The sequence below is a fragment of the Zootoca vivipara genome, chromosome 7 (genome assembly GCF_963506605.1).
Source record: "Zootoca vivipara chromosome 7, rZooViv1.1, whole genome shotgun sequence".
NCBI lineage: Eukaryota > Metazoa > Chordata > Lepidosauria > Squamata > Lacertidae > Zootoca > Zootoca vivipara.
This window is the reverse complement of record NC_083282.1, coordinates 77,021,532-77,041,906: the sequence shown is the minus strand read 5'-3', so window position 1 is coordinate 77,041,906 and position 20,375 is coordinate 77,021,532. Positions and strand designations below refer to the sequence as shown.

Here is a 20,375-nt window from a genome sequence, read left to right as displayed (position 1 = left end):
CTGAAAAATCTACGTGGAAACAGCCAGCAGTTCTGAAAGATGCATGTTAAGCATGAGAGAGGTTAATTTTGGGGTCTACGTGAAATTACTTGCAGGCAACCTGTAAAAGCTGTCAATAAAGTTCAGAGCTTTATAAAATACATTTTCAAAATACAAGCCCAATGTTATTTACCCATTTTCAGCTTTTTCCAATTTCACCCAGAGAATATCTGTGTGCCCGAGGGGAGTGTTGTGCCTGGGTTTGCCAACCGTAGACTCCCTACCCCACCCAACACCACATGAAAAGCTCCTTTTATAAAGGTCACAGTTTTCAAAAGTGGTCTGCAGTCTAGCACAGGAGCTGCAACTAAAAGGGAAGTAGCAGCAAATAAATCCACTGGGTGCACCCAACTCCTTACAAATACCTAATGCAGTCCTTTGGAGCTGAATTGTAGTATTCACCCAGTGAAGACTAGAGGCATATGACATTCCCTTGCTTGAGGAGAAATACTATTTTCTATTGCAACAATTAATCTCTCAGGGAGTTTTCTGCACGGTGTTTGCTTCCTATATCTGCTATGCCTTTCAGAATGACAGTTCTGGCATTTAAGTAGCCAGTGGAATGTCCTTTTCTACTTAGCTTATTGTGCTCCAAGGGAAGGGAAAATAAGCTATGCAGGACACTCAAGACACCACACAAATCATAATCAGCACACACTCTAGCTACGGAAGTTTCAGCAGACATTTTACACACAGAAAGAGACACAGCACAGTCCAAGAATGCTAAGAATTAGCAAATGTGATTGAGAGAGTTACTTTGGAAAACTAGTGGTTCATTATTTATTTCTGAGGTTTTACCAAATGGTCCCAGGGCAGAAATACAAACATCCTTAAAGATGATGAAAATCAATAAAATTAAAACAACATTTTATTTGTCTATCAAGATTTATACCCCACTTAATCAGAAAACTATGTGGATTACATAAATAATTTAAAATATTCATAAGAAAACACCCATTGAATCAATAGCTTTTTAAACAAGTAATATAAAAGTAAGTGACCAGTAAAATAGACAATCTATATCTAAGCAGGCAATTAAAAAATGTAAACCGAAAGGCTCATTAAAATCCCCCCTCTACACTCAAAGATGTTTTGTTGAGTCTTTTTTCACCTACTGAAAATCGCATCCCATCTCTTCCAGTATTAGAAACCCAAACACAGGGAGGGGAGGGCTCTAAAGCTTCACCTTAAAAGCTAAGCATTTAAGTTATGGGACTTCTCTATCTATAAAAAGACTCCCCAATGTAAGCTAAGACCTTGAATCTCTTTTCTACTTATTTTACTACCATAGATTTAAAAAAATATACGGACTGAAGCAACATTGCCAAATAAGTGCAAGTTTGGAGAATTAGTGGCTCAGTTATTTAGTAACTGGGAAATTATAGTACAGAGGAGATAATGGCAGAATGTCAGGCTGTAAAATCAAGGAAATCAAATGTTCTGACTGAGCCATTTTTATGCTGCCAGTTTATGATCTGATTCTTCAAACAAGCTCCATTCATAAAGCAGCAATTACCTTTAGGCCTACATAAAGCCATGCATGTACGAAACTCTGAACACATGCTTCAGATAATTCATACCAATTAACGAGCATGCTGATGAGGATATTGAGGTTAGAAACAAATACACATACTCTTCTAGAGGCTGGGCAAAACAGCCATGCAGTGGTACACACAGCACAAGTACAATAATCTTTCTAAATAACTATCATGCAAAATTAGTTAATTGGAGCTAGCTAGCGGAGCAAATGAGAATGTAAGAGAAGTTAAAGCAGAGAACAGTTCTTTAGAATTTTATTTTGCTGTAAACAGGAAATAATGTAAGGGGCAGAGGAAGAAAAAACTCAACACACTATTTAAGAAACGTCTATGCACACACGGAACGTGTTTTGCATATGAAGGTCCCAGATTTGGATCTCTCTAGTTAAGAAGGCCTCAGAGAGCAGAGTCAGAAGGCTGCTTGATCCAAGCCCCTAAAGAACTGGTGCTCGTCAAGGTAAACTGTATTAAGGTTAATACTTCAGGCAGCTTCTAAGGCAATGCCAAATTAAGCAGTTTAATGTTCATCCAGATGCATCTGCAAAATGAGACGATGCCAGAAATTCAGTTCTGCTTCTGCTGCAAGCTGGCTATATTATTCTTCATGTAACCCAAGTTATGGGTAAGGCAGAATATGGAGTTTCAATGCAGTTTTGATGTTGATGATTACGGAAAAGAATTATGCTGCATTTTCAAAGTAGTGACAGCTTTAACAATAACGTTCTGCTGCCAACACTGTGCGAAACCTATTTATAGAATTCCAGTTGCTGTTCCAGTACTACTTAAATATACTCTGTGGGAAAACTGGTCTCCCATTCACAATTTCTACAGTGTCTCAAAGACTTGGCACTGGTCGCTCCAAAATCTGAAATCAATTTAACTCCAGCACAGACTTGGCTATAGATCTACCTCAAATTATGCCGTTGTGTACTCTGTTATTCTAAACTGAACTAAATATAACCTGGGGCCCAAATTCGTTTTTTAAACTTACTACCAAATCCAAATATCAGGCTCATTTCCCGCCCTCCGCTCCAAATTCTGTGTATATTCACTGATATACCCCAAAGCCTTGACTTTGAAGCCTTGATTTTCACAATGCAATATAGTTAAGCCATGCAATGACCGAGGCACCATTTTATGAGACCTGCTGTATCTGTGACACGTTCTCTAGGCTGAAATGCTTAAAACCAGTGAGGAGCAGCTGGCTGGTTGGGCCTGCCTTGGGGCAATGCAAGGAACGGAGAAGGAAAGAATAGCAGCCTTGGAGGAGTCCAAAAGTCTGCAAATATCTTCCCTCTTTACCTTGCCAGCACTTGAGTAACTGATGCATTTACACTTTATTAGCGACAGGGCTGTCAAGCAGAGAGGTACTACAGTTCAATATAGCTCAACAGGGGAACCACCAAGTGCTTATCATAAGCGACAGAAAAATACGGGAGTGCAAGCCTTCACACTTTAAAGCAACAGCATTTTGGGCAAACCAAAAAGCTAATTTCAAAACAGTTAACTTCTACTATGTTTTAGACATACTACCTCCGGTTTTTCAGGCAAGGGCTCATTTTGCAGGATTTTCAGTGCTTTAGCAGCCGCGTCATGTTTAGCAGCCTGTCTTGTTCTTCCTTTCCCGTGAAACTGCTGTCCCCCGATGGAGAGCTCCACTTGGTAGAGCCAGGGTCCCACAGGAAATGGATAGAAGTACCTGGAAAGAGAAAGACTTGACAACTCAGGCCTGGAGGGTGTGTGTGTGTACAAGGTTATCCTTGCCAGCAGACAGTGCTCAAATAAAGCGTTAAGTGGAGAACTAGCACTGAACACAATGCATCAACTGTTGGCCCTCAAAAGTTGGACTGCAGCACTTACAGTGCAGACACTGCATGACTAGAAGCATTAATACAAAGCTACCAAGACAGATTAAACATTTCTGAACTCAACCAGCAAGTTAACCTATTAATATATTCGGCTGCATTCAATAGAACATTTGTTTTTAAAAAGTTACAATCTCAGGCCCGTAAATTCTGCCCACTTTATTTAGGCCAACTGAACCTACAAGAAAAAGGAGCCTGGCTGTTTAGTATAGTGTGCCCCAATCCCCCCCCCCAAAAGGAAGACCGCCATCCTTCGATTTTCACTTCCTAGTTTAAATTAAGTTTTAAAAAGCTTTATTTTTATTCTTTTAAAAAAGTTACATACATACAAACTACAAGATCAACCAAATCAATGCAAAGAAAACGAACACAAATATAGTTACAAATAATATGTACAAAATTGTACACCACCACCCTAAGATAAGGAAAAAGGACGAAAAAGAAAAAAAAAATAAAAAGAAGAAAAAGAAGAAGGGGGGAGGAGAAAAGAAAAAAGAAAAAAAAGGTAAAAAGGAAATGCATACATGTATATATGCATCTACTCAAAAAATAAGAATAAAAGAATAAAAGAACTTCCGATTGTTAATATACTGTTCCTCACCATTTTTAATTTTCCCTGTTTTCCTCTTTCTTGTTTTCCCACCCTTTGTGGGTAATTCTTCTCCCATTGCTTCCTCTATCTTCTCTTTAAGCAATCCTTAAATTAACTTAGACAAACTACAAGTTCAAACCCTCTTTCTTCAGGTGATCCTCCACTGGTTTCCATTCCTTTTGTACTCTCTGTTTTGCTACATTTCTTATGGCCGCTGTCATTTTGTCCAAATTCATATATTCTATCACTTTAATTAACCAATCCTGAATCGAAGGCACCTCCTCCCCTTTCCATTTTTGCGCTATCACTATTCTTGCTGCAGCTCCCGCATACAGTATTACATTTCTCTTCTCTTTAGGGATATTTTCTGGTAGCATGCTTAACAAAAATAGTTCCGGTTTTTTTTCAAATGTTAATTTTAAAATATTTTTTAATTTCTCATAAATCCTATTCCAAAATTCTTGTATTTTTCTGCAATGCCACCAGCAATGCATGAATGTACCTATCTTTTCTTTACATTTCCAACATTTGTTGGATCCTGTCTTATATATTTTATGTAATTTTTCCGGAGTTAGGTGCCATCTGTAGAACATTTTTTGCATATTCTCCTTTATTGCCGTGCAAGCTGTGAATCTCATACTTCCATTCCAGAGTCCTTCCCATTGTGTACAATATATATTTCTGCCAATATCTTGTGCCCATTTCACCATTACATTTTTGACTACCTCATCCTTTAAATTCCATTCTAACAAGAATTTGTATAATTTAGTAATTTGTTTATCCCCACTTTCAATTAATAATTCCTGTAATTTTGATTTCCCCTCTTGAAATCCCAATTTTTTATGGCATTGGTAAAGACTCTGGACCTGGTTGTAATGGAGCCAGCTTGCACATTCCTTTTTTACCTCTTCATATTATTTCAGTATATATTCCCCCTCCTCTCTCCTAACTATTTCTTGATATGTTTTCCAATTCCCCTCTTTTTTCCCTCTATTTATGGCTGTCATCTCGAATGGAGAGGCCCACCAGGGTGTTTTAGGCTCTAAGATTTTCTTATTCTCCTCCCATATTCTTAATAATGACCTTTTTATAATGTGATCGGTAAACTCTTTATAGCTTCTCTCTCTCTCCTTCACCAGGTAGGTGTGCCAGCTCAACACATTCCTAAAACCTTCTAGCTCCAATATGTCTTTATCCTCCTGTACGATCCATTCCTTTATCCAACACAGATTTGCTGCTGCATAATAGATTTTGAGATCTGGCACTCCCCAACCTCCTCTTTTTTTAGCATCTGTTAACAGCCGATATTGGATCCTCGGTTTTTTATTTCCCCAAATGAATTTACTTAGTTCCTTTCTCCATTGTTCAAAAATTTCATTTTTCCCGATTATAGGCAACATTTGAAAAAGGAAGAGAAATTTAGGTAAAATTGCCATTTGTATGGAGGCTATTCTTCCTGACATTGATAAATTTAGATTCCCCCATTTTTCTAAATCTTTTTTAACTTGTCTCCAGACCTTCCCATAGTTTTCTTCATACAAATTTACATTATTGGATGTTAAATTTATTCCTAAATATTTTACTTTTTCTACTGTCTCCCATTTAAATATCTTTTTTGCATCCTCTAATTCTTTTCCTTTCATATTTTTGGTAATTATTTTTGTCTTTCCTTTATTAATTTTTAGTCCTGCAATTTCTCCATATTTTTCCAATTTTTCCTCCAAGAGCGGGATTGAATTTGTCGGGTTTTCCAATATAATTACAATGTCATCAGCGAACGCTCTGATTTTAAATATACTATTTTTGACTGTTAGCCCCTTTATATTATCGTCTTCTTTTATATCTTTAATGAGACACTCTATCGCCAATACAAAAAGTAGAGGCGATAGAGGGCATCCTTGTCGGGTCCCTTTACTAATTTTTACATCTTCCAATATCTCCCCGTTGATTATTAATTTCGCCGATTGTTCATTATAGATTGTTCTAATCCCGTTTAAAAAATTTCCCTCGATGCCGATTTTCTCCAGTACCCTTTCCATAAACACCCAAGCTAGGTTGTCAAAAGCCTTTTCGGCGTCCAGAAAAATGAACGCCACTTTTTGGCTTGGGTGCCAATCTAGGTATTCTATCGCATTTAATATAACCCTCATATTATTTGCCATTCTTCTTTTTGGCAGAAACCCTTGTTGTTCTTTACCAATCAATCTGCTTAATATTTTTTTAAGGCGTTCTGCCAAAATAGATGCGAATATTTTGTAATCTAAATTTAATAATGAAATCGGCCTAAAATTTCCTACGCTTTCATCTTTCTCTTCTCCCTTTGGGATTAATGTAATAAACGCTTGCTGCCAAGATTTGGGAAAGGTCCCTTTTTCCAAAATTTCATTCACTAATTTTTTATATATTTCTTTTAATTCATTTTTGAATATCTTATAATGTTGTGTCGACAGCCCATCTGTCCCCGGGGATTTTCCTTGTTTTAATTTCCCAATTGCTTCCATTATCTCCTGATCTGTTATTGGTTTATTTAACATTATTCTTTCTTCTTCTTTTATTTGCTCCATATTCCTTCTTTTGAAATATTGCTCTAATTTCATTTTGTTTATTTCTTCTTTCTTATATAATTTTCTATAATAATTATTGAAACAATTGTGTATATCCTCTATCCTTGTCCAATACCTTTCCCCTTCTTTCACTGCCGTAATTGTCCTCTTATTTTGTTCCTTTCTTAACTTCCACGCTAGCAATTTTCCTACTTTCCCTCCCATTTCGAATGTCTTTTGCTTTGCCCACTTTATTTTTCTCTCAATTTCATTCCCTACCAACATCGACAATTCATTCTGTAATATCTTAATTTGTAATACTATTTTGTTATCTTTAGGATTTTTAGCCAATTCCTTTTCTTTTCCTTTTATCGCCTCTTCTATTTTACCTATTTTTTCTCTTCTTTCTTTATTAATTTTACTTTTCTGTTGGATGTATATGCCTCTAATAAAAGCTTTGCTGGCCTCCCAGATTGTTGTTATCTCCATTCCTCCTGTACAATTTATTTTAAAAAATTCTTCCAATAATCTCTTAACTTTTTCTATAAAAGTCTCATCATTTAATATATTCTCGTCTAATCTCCATCTCCCTAATTTCCTCTCTTTGTCTCTTAATCTAATCATCACTGGATTATGGTCCGTTATAGATTTCGTTAATATTTCACATTTTGTCACTTTCGTTAATAATTTCACTGAGAGCCAGATCATATCTATCCTTCCTGCAGATTTATTTGGGCCTGAATAATATGTAAATTTCTTCTCTTTATCATTATGTACCCTCCAACTGTCTTTTAATTCAAAATTTTCGACCAAATATTTAAATGTTTTTTGTAATTCTCCTTTGTTTCTTCTTCCTTTTTCTGTTCTATCTTTGCTTGCATCTACCACCCCATTAAAGTCTCCTACTAAAACTATTTCATCTCTTTCGATGTTTTCTCCCATTTGATCTCCCAACTTTTGAAAAAAGTTTACCTTACACCCATTCGGTGCATAAATATTTACTACGGTCACATTACCTCCTGGTATTTCCAGCCTTACACCTACTACTCGTCCTTCTCCATCTTGAAATAGCTTTTCAGCCTTAATATTTTTCTTAACATATGTTACTACGCCCCTTTTCTTTCTTTTATCCAGTGAAACGTAATCTTCTCCCAGTCTCTTATTTCTCAAGATTCTTTCATGTTTTTTTGAAACATGAGTTTCCTGGAGACAGATTACGTCCCACGCTCCTTTCTTTAGAATGTGTTCTATCTTGTTTCTCTTTGCCTTATTATTCAAGCCATTCACATTCCATGAAACAATATTTAAATTCATTCTTTAATAACGTAGTTTCAAGTCAATAAAAATACACTTAATTCTCAGAAATCTCAGAAATAGCTAGGGAGCAAGAGGGCTAACCTTGCAGCCTTTACAATATTTATTTATCCAACACCCCTTTCTCCAGAGGTGATGACTTCTATAATAGAAAATTTTTAGAGCAAGACAGAGAGAAAATCCTACCACCTAAATATAGAGAGAGAAGAGTGAAGTGAAGTGAAGTGAAGGGGGAGGGAAAAGAGAGAAAATTTAGAACAATTACTTTTTGTCATCCACCCAACTTTTTCAGTCCCTTTTCCTCCCTGCCTTTCTGCTTACTTCTCTTCTTGATTGTTGTCCTCCTCCTCCTCCCCTGTTATCTCCTTCCTAAGCCTCCTTCCAAATCTTTCACCCTCCTCAACTGATTTGATTATTTTTCTTCTTTCTTTATAAAAAAAGGACAGGCCCCGTGGGTACTCCCAAGTATACCAAATACCTTTCTTTCTCAGGACATCAGTCAATTCTTTATAATTCTGCCTTTTCATTCTAAATCTTTTGGGGATTTCCTTGTATATTGCCACTGTTCTCCCCTCTATCACCAATTCCTCTTTCTTCTTTTTCTGCAGAATTCTATCCTTTAACAAATGCGAATTAAGGAAGAGCATGCAGTCTCCCAACATGTTCTTTTTCTTATCTATTTTAACTCTATACACCTTATCCACATCCATCCACAATTCTTCCTCTTTCACCTTTAACCAACCCGCCAACTCCCTCACCACCTTCTCTTCAATCTGTTCATTTTGTGATTCCGGAACGCCTCTCAAGCGGAGAGTCAAAGCATTTTGTTTCATCTCTATTAAAGCTAGTTGATCTTCCAGCTCCTCACACTTTTTCTTCCATTCCTCTTTGTTGTCTTCCTTTGTATTCTGTATTCTTCTCAACTCTTTATTTTCCATGGCTACTTTCTTGATCGCTTCCTCCTGTTTGTTGACTCTCGTGTTGATTTCTTTAATTGCCTGATCCAGTTCTTTATTTTTTATGCTCAAATCTTTTATCTGTCCTGATATCTCCGTGATGACTTTAGAGTTCTGTTCTATTTTCGTTTCTACTGAGTCCAACTTATCGCTTAAAGATTTATTCGTTTTTTCAACTGAATCTAGTTTTTCACCTAGCGTCTTATTCATTTCAAAAATCAGTTCTTTAATGTCCATTAACGGGTCGTTCTCCTGGGATGATGATTGTCTTCTATTGTTGTTTGATGCCATCACTTGATTCTGTCCTTTCTTCATTTTACCCCTTTTTCGCTCTCCTCTTTCGCTCTCCTCTTTCCAATGATGTCCCTTTATTCTTTCACACTTGGGAGTTCCCTTATGGCCTTTCAAGATCTTATCAGTCCCATCATTCTAGTCTGCACTTTAAAATCAGTGAAAAGGTACTTGTTGTTTCCCTCCTGGCCTCTAGATGTCGCTGGCAGCCACTCCTTTCCTCATACACTCCTGCACTCCCTCTTCTCTCCCCTTTTGTTGTTCTCACTTCCTTAGAGAAGGGGGAAGTCTGTCCGTTTGTAGGGGGAAGTCTGTCCGTTTGTTCCACTTAAAGCAGTTCCGCCATTTTCAACCTTTTCTTATTAGTGTTCTTTATTCCTACCCCTTTCTCCAGTTTCTTTAAAAATGCAGTTTCACCCCCTAGCGCCGTGCTGTTATTTTCTTTCCCTTTTCCTCTTTGTTAATCTCCCCTCCGCCTTTCACCCGTATCCTCCACTTTCCGTGCCGGATCGGGTTACTTTTAGATGTTACTTAGTGTCTCTCTCCTTGGCGCTTTTTAGGAGTTTGTCCTCCTCCCCTCTTTTCTCCCCCTGATCGCTTAAAGTAACTCTGTAACAGGTTTTCTTACAGTATATTCCTTCAATCCTCCAGCGCTCCTCTTTAGCTCTGTTCTGCTTGTCCGTTTTACCTCTTAGTCTGTTTGTTTTTCGTTCGCTGTTTCCAGCTGTCTCTGCTTTTAATTTCCGCCGGAGAGTCTTTGGTGCTGTCTGGCTGAGATTTGGCGTCTGCCCGGTAAGTAACTCGCTCGATTCTGCGCCTGGCTCCTCTCCGTCCCTCTCACACTGTGTTCGGTGCCGGAACGGAGTTCCGCCTTTTAGCGCCGCTTTTTTTTCTTCTGGCGATATCTCCGTGTTACCGCTGTTTCTAGTGGGGTTTTAAGACGCTTGCCCCCCTAGTTTTATTTACTTTCGGGCTTCTGAGTCTCCGCTGTAGCGGAGCTCTTCAGAATGGCGTCTCAAGCTCAGCGCACCAAGACCGGAAGTCTTCCTAGTTTAAATTTTGGAATGATGTTGCTTTTTGGAGGAGGAGGTTGCAGCGATGTCTGTCACACTGCAAAGGAAAAGATTTGGGAGCGAAAAAAGAAGAAAAAAGGAAGAAGAAAAAGGTGTATGGCTCCGTTCAACAACTTGGGTCCATAATACAGTGATACCTTGGGTTAAGAACTTAATTCGTTCCGGGGGTCCGTTCTTAACCTGAAACTGTTCTTAACCTGAGGTACCACTTTAGCTAATGTGGCCTCCCGCTGCTGTCGCACGATTTCTATTCTCATCCTGAAGCAAAGTTCTTAACCCGAGGTACTATTTCTGGGTTAGCGGAGTCTGTAACCTGAAGTGTCTGTAACCTGAAGTGTCTGTAACCCGAGGTACCACTGTATCTTAAGGACAACCTGAGCCCTTGTATCTCAGCTTGGTCATGGAGATCATCCAGGAGTGGTGTTAGTTATTCAGCAGTCCGACAGATTACAACCAGAATTTGAGCATTTGGTGTTGCCAGTCCCATTCTGCGGAATACACCTTTGCTGCTAGTCTTCCTGCGAAGACCTTTTTATCCAGCTGGCCTATTCGGTTGTTTATGTTTTCTTAAGACGAGCCAGTATTTTTTTTTGAAAAATAGTATTTTATATTTTATTGTTATCTGCATACATTGCTGTACACCACCTTGACATTTCGTACAGAGCTTTATAAATAAAGAGTAAGATGGCACGCAACTACCAGATTTCCCTTTGCATCAAGAAACACAGGTAATGGGGTGCTTTAAATAAAGAGTTCTAAAAGTGTTTATAAAGCCTCACCAGGGAGACTGAGGCTGTTGCCAGGAGGCCGTAGAAGTGTGGCTTAATTGGCTCGAGGGCAAAGTGCCAACCTTCGCATTCTCCAATAGCGTGCAGCAGGCGTACTCCCATCCGCTACACCAAATGTAGTACTTAGAAAGGCTGAGGGGTGCAACCCCCTCCTTCTCCCAAAATTCTGCTCCTCTAGGTGGATCTTGGCTCTCAGCCTTTTCTCTTGTGTGTCCCCTGCTCCAGATAGCATGGATCTTTGGACATCTGAATCTTCCATTTTTTTCTTCTTCACTATAGCTAAGTTTGGGGAGGCCGTGGTATTATTTTGGTGATCCAGGTTTGGGGTTTTGCAGTGCGGCAACAGCTGGCCATTATTGTGGAACCAGATGTTTCGAATGGTTGCCTGTCGGTGCAGCTCATGCATAAAACCTACTTGTCCTAGGACACAGCTTCTCAAAGGATGTGGCGTGGCACACTGGCGTGGCAGAAGAGGATGGCAAGTGTGGCAGGAAGGTTCAATGACAACCATCAAAGAAAGATTTTAACATTTTTGTGTAGTGTAGCGTAGCGTAGTATCAGTTTATTAATTTTAATTTGCAGGATATGGATAGATATATTTTCAAAACGAGAGCAAAAGCATCAAGGGATATTGAAGACAATCCTAGTTGTGATCCAAAATCACCGTTGGAACAGAGTGCTAGAGAAGACTCATTTAATTTGACACCGGTAAGCAGACCCAAGCAAACATCCAAACAAGAAAGTTTGTTGACAATATGTGGATAGCTATTCTGAGTCTTGATTTCACATAGAATGGAGAGGAAAACATCCCTCAGCTTATGTGTTTGCTCTGTCGTGGGAAGCTTTTCCCATTCCAATATGGCCCCGGAAAAGATGAGAAGACATCTGTTGTCAAACATGGAAATCTGGCAAACAAGAATGTTCAATATTTTGAAAGGTTTTTGGAACAGTAGAAATGTCAATGATCTTGTTTTGAAAAACAAGTGGAAGTCTCAGATAAGATGCAAGTTATATCTTACCAAGTGGCTGAATTGACTGCTCAACAGACAAAACCAGCCTGAAATCTACGGACAAAGGGTGGTATACAAATTTAATTAATAACAATAAGCAAACCACATACAATAGCTGACAAAATGATTAAGCCGGACATAATACAAAAGATTAGAAAAGAGAAAGGATTCTTTGTGTTGATGAAGAGATGAGAGTTTGGTTCTCTCAAATTAGACCTAATATAAATGAGCAAAAGCAAGCTCACACCTCTCATTCAGTTTAGAAACATACTTAAGGTACATATGTAAGAGGTTCGTTTACAATATTTTGGGAATGATTCATGTTCTTATGTAGCTGCCTTGTTTTATACTTTCTGGATGTCCCATGATCATACTATAAAGCACTTGTGTTCTACTGTTCTAAGTCAAGCACTGGTAGGAGTTGTTCCTTTTTGTTTTCCAATGTATTTCTTATAAAAAAATAAAAATAAAAATGGTGTGGCATGGCACAAGCAAATCTTTATTCTGAAAGTGTGCCCCAGACAAATAAGTCTGAGAATCACTATACTAGAAAGACAAGTGCAGTACTCTTCACAAGCACCAAAACTGTGAATTTGATTGAAAGAGGGTGATCAGAGGACTTTGTTGTTTAGTTGTTTAGTCATGTCCGACTCTTCGTGACCCCATGGACCAGAGCACACCAGGCACTCCTGTCTTCCACTGCCTCCCGCAGTTTGGTCAGACTCATGTTCGTAGCTTCGAGAACACTGTCCAACCATCTCGTCCTCTGTCGTCCCCTTCTCCTTGTGCCCTCCATCTTTCCCAACATGAGGGTCTTTTCCAGGGAGTCTTCTCTTCTCATGAGGTGGCCAAAATATTGGAGCCTCAGCTTCAGGACCTGTCCTTCCAGTGAGCACTCAGGGCTGATTTCCTTAAGAATGGATAGGTTTGATCTTCTTGCAGTCCATGGGATTCTCGAGAGTCTCCTCCAGCATCATAATTCGAAAGCATCAATTCTTCGGCGATCAGCCCTCTTTATGGTCCAGCTCTCACTTCCATACATCACGACTGGGAAAACCATAGCTTTAACTATACGGACCTTTGTCGGCAAGGTGATGTCTCTGCTTTTTAAGATGCTGTCTAGGTTTGTCATTGCTTTTCTCCCAAGAAGCAGCCGTTTTTTAAATTTCGTGACTGCTGTCACCATCTGCAGTGATCGTGGAACCCAAGAAAGTAAAATCTCTCACTGCCTCCTATTTCTTCCCCATCTATTTGCCAGGCTGTGATGGGACCAGTGGCCATGATCTTAGTTTTTGTGATGTTGAGCTTCAGACCATATTTTGCGCTCTCCTCTTTCACCCTTGTTAAAAGGTTCTTTAATTCCTCATCACTTTCTGCCATCAAGGTGGTGTCATCTGCATATCTGAGGTTGTTGATATTTCTTCCGGCAATCTTAATTCCAGCTTGGACATGGACAAAGACTCCATGGACAAAGACAACAGGCATATAAAAGGACTTCATTACAGGAGAGTAAATCATGGCATGACATACCGTGGGGGATAAGCACCACCTCTCATACTGTAGTTGTAAGTGGACCTCATCTCTGTGTAAGGATCTATAGGCTTGTACATTGGTTTCTTTCCCAGCTTCATACAAAGCGCATTCAGCTCCACTGTGGGGGTTACACTATCTAAAGAGAAGAAGATAAAGCAACTGTTAAAGGTGGAGGTCAGAGAAAATTCCACACTGTGCCTCAGACATTCATTCCCTCGACAGCTAGGAGAAAACTTGAGAAGCATCAAAGGGATGGGTGGTAGGAAGAGAAGGTCATGTGTATTAAATAAGGACAGAAGGCAATTTGTCATTTAGATTTGTTCAGGGGAGGTATGCTTCTTTTACAGAAACCAAGTGTTAATGCAAATGCCATGTGAATAGATTTTTGCTGCAGCATATAACTTGATTTGTATTTGCAAATTGATATTTAAATACTGGCATTTGACTGGAAAGCCTAGCACTATATGCATAGAACATACAAGACATGCTGTTCTTCATCCTGAAGGTTATCATTACTACAAAGGCTTGCATTGCACATGCTTGGTTTAATATGAACACCTTTTCCCTTCACTGAGAGCTCACTTGCTGCCCACATTGGTATTTTATCTGACTGCCAGCCTCTTCTTATTTGCATAGTACCGTGACACTGTTTGCAAATTCTCAATTCTGGAGAATTAAAATCAATGGCAGAAATCCAAAATCTGCAGCTGGGCTTCAAGTGAGCAGGAGTATTCCAGCACCCATGCCCCCAACAACTACCCCAAGCCATAGACTGTGTGCTTCAGAAGTCACTATAAAGGTCAGAGAAAGTTCCATAGCAGCATCTGGTGCAGTGCAAGGGGCTGCAGCTGGAAGGGGACAAAACAAAACAAAACACCCCAAATCCTTTACAAGTGCATGGATGCATATTAAGCACATACATGGAACTCTCTGGACTCCATCCAAGATTCTGAAAGACCTCAAAAGCTACAAACAGCTCTCTAGATTTCTTTGTCTTGATTAAATATCACTATTTCCCCAGAGACTTACACAACTGTCAGGCTATATGAGTTTTAAAGCTTATATTCTACAGACAAAAAGCAATAAAATGTAATAAAGCACACTTGAATAAGGCTTTTATCCAATGAAGTCTATCAGTAGAAAATGTGTTACTCTGAACCAAATTAAGGGAAGACAGGAGATGTTGCTGCCTGGTATCTTAAAGCCGTATGTTCTTATCTAAGCCCCCACCCCCACCCCTGGCAAAGAAACCACTTAAAACAAAGCTGAGAAGGAAAACTAAAAGGCCAGGTATGGAGAGGCAGGTGCAACCATAGCTGAGGACAGATGGCAGCAGAGCTAGGGACATTAGAGAAAGGCAAGGAGCTGGGAGATATACTGAAGACCCACACATTTCAGTAAGTCTACTTAAGTTGTCAACTGTCAAAAACAGCAGTGTCCCCTTACCCACCCATCCCTAGCAATCTTCCCTTGACACCAAGGAGTTTTGGAAGCAGTTTGTGACATGGCATGGAGGTCTGTTCTCAAAAAGAAAAACGTAAAATAAAAATTCCACAGCACGTCCAAGATCTTGGTGGCACAAACTGCCTATTTCCAAGTACATTCCGTGTATCAAAAATAATGTTGTTTCCTTTCAAGGAAAGCTAATTACAACTAACTCGTAGGGCTATTACTCTATGGGCAACCAAGTCCTGCAACCTACCACTTAATCCCCGATTTCTACATCACCTGGTAAAAGAGAACACCATGCCATCTTTTGCACTCCTCGTGACAAGTCTTTTAAATTGTGTTAGCTTCTTCAGACAAACCAACTTTTTTCTCTAAACTCTAAGTCTCTCCCTAGTTGGCTGCTTACTTGATTTCTTTGTTGGCAAATTTGTTACAATCATAGCCAGGTGTGTTAATGGTGCATCATGTAGCCAGGTGAGAGAAATGCCTCCTGCCTGCATTAGTGTAAGATTAGGAAACCTGATTTGCACACACTACAACTGGAACAAGCCTGAAACTGCCTCACTGTGGCTGACCTGGACTGGCCATGTCAAATATGCATTTAGCCATCCTTTTTTCTTACGAGACTAACCTGTTGCCTAGAGTGCTTTCAGTGGAACTCTGGTAGACATGGGAAAAGCTTCTTGTTTCCCTTTATCCCAGTTTGACTTACTGCAAGCATGGTGCAAATAAACAATGGTATTTTCTGCAAACATTGGGGTCTGTTCCTGGGTAAATAACTTCAGACAGGGCAGAAAGTTTGCATTTGTATACATTTCTTATCTTTTCTCAGTTTTGGAAATATTTAGGAAATATTTAGTATTATATAGTGGAATGTTTTTTTACGTAAGAGGAATAAAGAAAACCAATGTAGGCAACAGAAATAAAAATAGCATATGAAATATGGGTAGTTTTCTACATAGTGATATATTCAATCAATGTAAGGATTTTCCATTTTGCAACAGAATGTTCTCCCTCTGCTACCCTCCTAAATCCTTTCTTGGCTTTTCCCCAGCCCTCTTCTGGAGCAGATTTGGGGATGACACAGGGCACACCTTGAGCTAGCACAATTATTTAGTTCCATATGGCCCCATGGCTCCATTATTACTCTTCTGGGTTTTCCACAAGGTCTACCAGGCGAAGCACAGTAGAGGAAGAACAGAGCTACTATTCTGAAGTGAACGTCCAGACTGGTTTTGAATTATATATACTTGCACATGCCAGGACCAGTTTGGTGCTGTTCTCTCAGTTCATGTGCAGAAGGAAGCCATACCACACAATGGAAAATGAGTTTATTAGTTTTTTAATTTGTCCCTTGCTCAAATAAACTGTTTTCAGTCAGCTTCTCAGACACTGCAAACTGCCATGTATTTTCGTACTAAGCATCTATCAATGCTCCTTACAAATACAGTGGTACCTCGGGTTACAAACATTTTGGGTTACAAACTCCGCTAACCCAGAAGTAGTACCTCGGATTGAGAACTTTGCTTCAGGATGAGAATGGAAATTGCGTGCCGGTGGAACGGCAGCAGCGGGAGGCCCCATTAGCGAAAGCACGCCTCAGGTTAAGAACGGACCTCCGGAATGAATTAAGTTCGAAACCAGAGGTACCACTGTATTTCCTATTCTAAGTGATAACAATCCTTGCTGCCATAAAGAAGCTAGCCAATTCCTTGTCCATATCACTTTCAGTGCAAAGGAAATTCTGTTTTCCTTCAATACTTTATTTTTATGTTTAAGTTACAAATACACGTCTTTAGGTCAATTCAGACTCAAGCTACCCATGATACTGGCTTTGGATAACATTACTAAATTTCTCCCTGAGACAGCAGTGAGTTTTTTGATTTGCTCCTTTTTAAAAATAGTAAAACGACTGGTATTTAAAGAGTTCTCCTGAGGCTGCAAAGGGCACACTCTAGTCTCTGCCTTTGGGAATCAAGGATTACTAGAAGGCTGCCTCACAAACAACATCATGGCAAGTGGAGAGCAACCGAAACAAGCAGAGTTGCTGGAAGCGCTATTCCCCCTCCTTACTTGCAGAAAGAACACTTGGCTTCCCAGCTGCCTGCTGTCCTGAGACTGCAAAAGCAAGAGGAAAGAAAACACTATCCCAACCAACTGATGTACAAGCAAGAACACCAGCAAAGGAAAACCAACTTGGCCCAACCTGGATATAAATGCTTGTAGTTCACCACTTTGTGCAGGGCTTGAACCAATCTTCCTCTCTTCTGCCTTTTACCTCCCTGCCCCTGCAAACCTAGCCTTTTTAGTCTGTAAGTCTAATGGCAGGGCATGTCTCTTCTTTTTTTTTTTAAAAAAGAGCCTCTTTGGGAGACAATAAATGTCTGAAAAACTGGATGAGAATATGGGAAATAAACAGAGGTTTTGTGCTCCAGTGAAACCCTGAAAAGAACTGTGAGGTTAAGTAGTAACTCTGCACCGTCACTTTATCATATTCCTGCTCCCTTGTTGAGTCTAACAATGCATACACCATTCAGCTTTAGAGAAAATTCCAGGGGCCAGATGCAAGGGTGGCAAAAGGCACCATGACTTATTGATAAAAGCATGACTTGGTCTAACTTGGATACTCAGCAGATACCAGTGATGGATTCTTTTTGGCAGCAGGTTAAGCCTGTTTACCCTGGTGTTTGGGTCATGCCAATTATAGTCTGGAGTGGGATCTGCCTAGGAGGTGGTTTGATTGATGACTGACATTTTATCCTGTTTTATTGCACTGTTTTATGGAATATGTACCCCGCTCCGAGATCAATTGATGTAGGGTGGGATACAAATATAATAATTAATAAAATAATGCTAAGCAAAGCCTTCAAAGTCTAAGTGACTGGAAGCATTCTCGAATCCAGAATTTTAAACCACAGAACTTTGGATTCAGAGGGCTTAAAGTTGATTGCACAATGGGTATCAGCCGACACAATTATATGCTACTTTTGCACACCTGTGTTCAGGTAGTGGGAAGTTTCTGGCTCTCATATAACCAGGGACTGAGGTTGGCTGTTGTCATGTGATATATAGGTGGGGTTGGTTTGTTGTTGTTGTTTTGCTTTTTAGGACATTTTATTGAATATTGTATTTTTATTGTTTCAATGTAAACTGCCTTGAATTTTTTTTACTATATTACACGGCATATAAATATTTGTTACAAATACTTAAACATGACCATCACACACTGTAGCATGCAATTATAACACATGCAAATTCAGGGCCGGCTTAGGTGTACAGTAGGTACACTGTACCACTGCAACATCAAGTGACGGCTCACATCACTGTACAACCCATGTTAGCTGTATGTACCTGGGTTCTTTCCTTCATTACGTGATGGGCGAGCTGTAGGTTTAGGAAATCTCGTCCCTTCCAAAGCTTTGGCAGCAGCTGCATGTTGAGCTTTCTTAATACTAGTTCCTTCAGCTTCCCAGTGCTGGTCCCCAAGAGTCAGCTGCACTGTAAACACCTAAGAACGAGAAAGAAGTCTTTACCGCAACAACTCACTGGCTGATCTTGCCTGCGTGTGATGTTTTGATAGCCTTAACATGCACAGGTCAAAAGGCACTGGTGCAACACTGGTCACTCTAAAGCAGGTATCCCCAAACTGCGGCCCTCCAGATGTTTTGGCCTACAACTCCCATGATCCCTAGCTAACAGGACCAGTGGTCGGGGAAGATGGGAATTGTAGTCCAAAACATCTGGAGGGTCAAAGTTTGGGGATGCCTGCTCTAAAGCAACTACTTCATAAAACAGTATTAAACCCATAGGAAAGAAAAGTCACATGAATTGTTGTAAAAGTATCCAATGTATTTAAAACGTTTTTTCTACTGTGGCCAAGGACTTTGGGGCAGGTGATAATATGTAATGCACAGAACCAAACTGATCCAGAAGGCTGCATGCGGAGCAACCATGCGCACAGTGAGACTTCCAATGAATGCTGCCCAGTAAGTTGCTTCCTAAAGTAAAGAAATCTGGAAAGCTCTTGTGAGAATGCAGGGCTTGAGGCCATGCAAGGCTATAAATGATAAAATAAGTGTGGGATGTAAAACTGCAGTCAAGTACAACATTCCTACAGTGGACATGTTAAGGGATGTTTTGTACCACTCAGAAGACTTCCTGTTTCCTCCAGCTGGGACAGACTTCTACTACATGTGACTTGAAGAGGGTGTGGTCTGTTGTACTACCATATTCTGTTCACTGTGTTCTCCATTTTGTATGTTGCTGTGTGTTTGGATAAGTGACTGCTTAGTCGCAGTCACTTGGGACTAACTTCTTTATGGAATAGTTCTAGTTGTTATGTAATCTAAGCCTGCCTTCAGGGATATGTCTGTGAACCTGAATGAATCTGTGAGTAAACTACTTTTATATTAACGTTAACCAGATTCTCGTGTTTATTCTTTTTAAGAGGGGTTAGAAGGGATTTTACCAGGAAGGAATCTTTCATAGTAAGACTCAAATGAGTCAGCAACAAGCTGATCATTGCGTAATTTAAAAAGGGGGATGTTTGGAACTTTGCTGGAATATGGAACTTGCTAGCGCAAGTTAGGAAGGATATCATTAAATAATATATCCTCTCCTGCCTCCCTAATCATCCCCACAATAAGTACTTTGAATTGGATGCTGCCATTTCCAAACAGTGTGATTTATTGGACATCTCCTCTACTATCCCCTCCCCCAATTTTCTTTTACAGCTGGGTTTGGACACTGGGGTGAAGGTACAACTAACTGCTTAAGCCAGCTGGATTTCGCCAAAGGGCCAAACCTACACTACTTCCCACCCTTCCAAGCTGCGTGAATACTTGATATTGTTTTTTCTTTTATCTGCTGTTATTTTCTGTGCATTTAACTGTTTTTATTACATTTTGTACAGTGCCCTGAGATGTGTGTGGAAGATAATAAATAAATAACGCTCACTGAGTTATATTAGTAGCACCAGCTTAAAAATAAAATCAAGCTGTGCGTTGGAAGCTGTGTCAGGCTAACAGTCCTCTCACGTTTTGTTTTACTTCACACTCACACACACACACACACACACACACAAAACACCACGTTGTCATTTTACTATAAATATGGAAGCCAGAGAGGCAATATTTACCTTCGAATGAGCTGGACCCTGCTCACTCAAAAGCTTATACTCAGGCTGAATCTTGTTGAAACGGGCTAACTCATTCACAAGACACATTGGGGTTTTCTCTTTGGGGTTTGCCATGTTAGAAGGAACTGAAAAGAAAAGACCAAAGCTACTTCAGCAGGCAGAAATCAATCTGATCTCTCAGTATTATTCTACATTCACAGAAGCACTTAATGACTTTAGCACTCAAAGCTGGGAAAACACCACACAG

At 39.7% G+C, this 20,375-nt stretch overlaps 1 protein-coding gene across 6 annotated transcripts in view; it reads right to left on the bottom strand.

Annotated features, from left to right (window-relative positions):
• STAU1 (staufen double-stranded RNA binding protein 1) overlaps positions 1 to 20,375 on the bottom strand; it is a 50,221-nt gene that overhangs the window by 12,579 nt on the left and 17,267 nt on the right. For all 6 annotated transcript variants that reach the window (XM_035123763.2, XM_035123765.2, XM_035123766.2 and 3 more), the window contains 4 exons: positions 20,129 to 20,253; positions 18,343 to 18,499; positions 13,540 to 13,678; positions 3,111 to 3,276 (listed from right to left, as the gene is read on the bottom strand). In XM_035123763.2, coding sequence (XP_034979654.1) covers positions 3,111 to 3,276; positions 13,540 to 13,678; positions 18,343 to 18,499; positions 20,129 to 20,253 — 587 coding nt within the window. The remainder of the gene's footprint in view (positions 1 to 3,110; positions 3,277 to 13,539; positions 13,679 to 18,342; positions 18,500 to 20,128; positions 20,254 to 20,375) is intronic.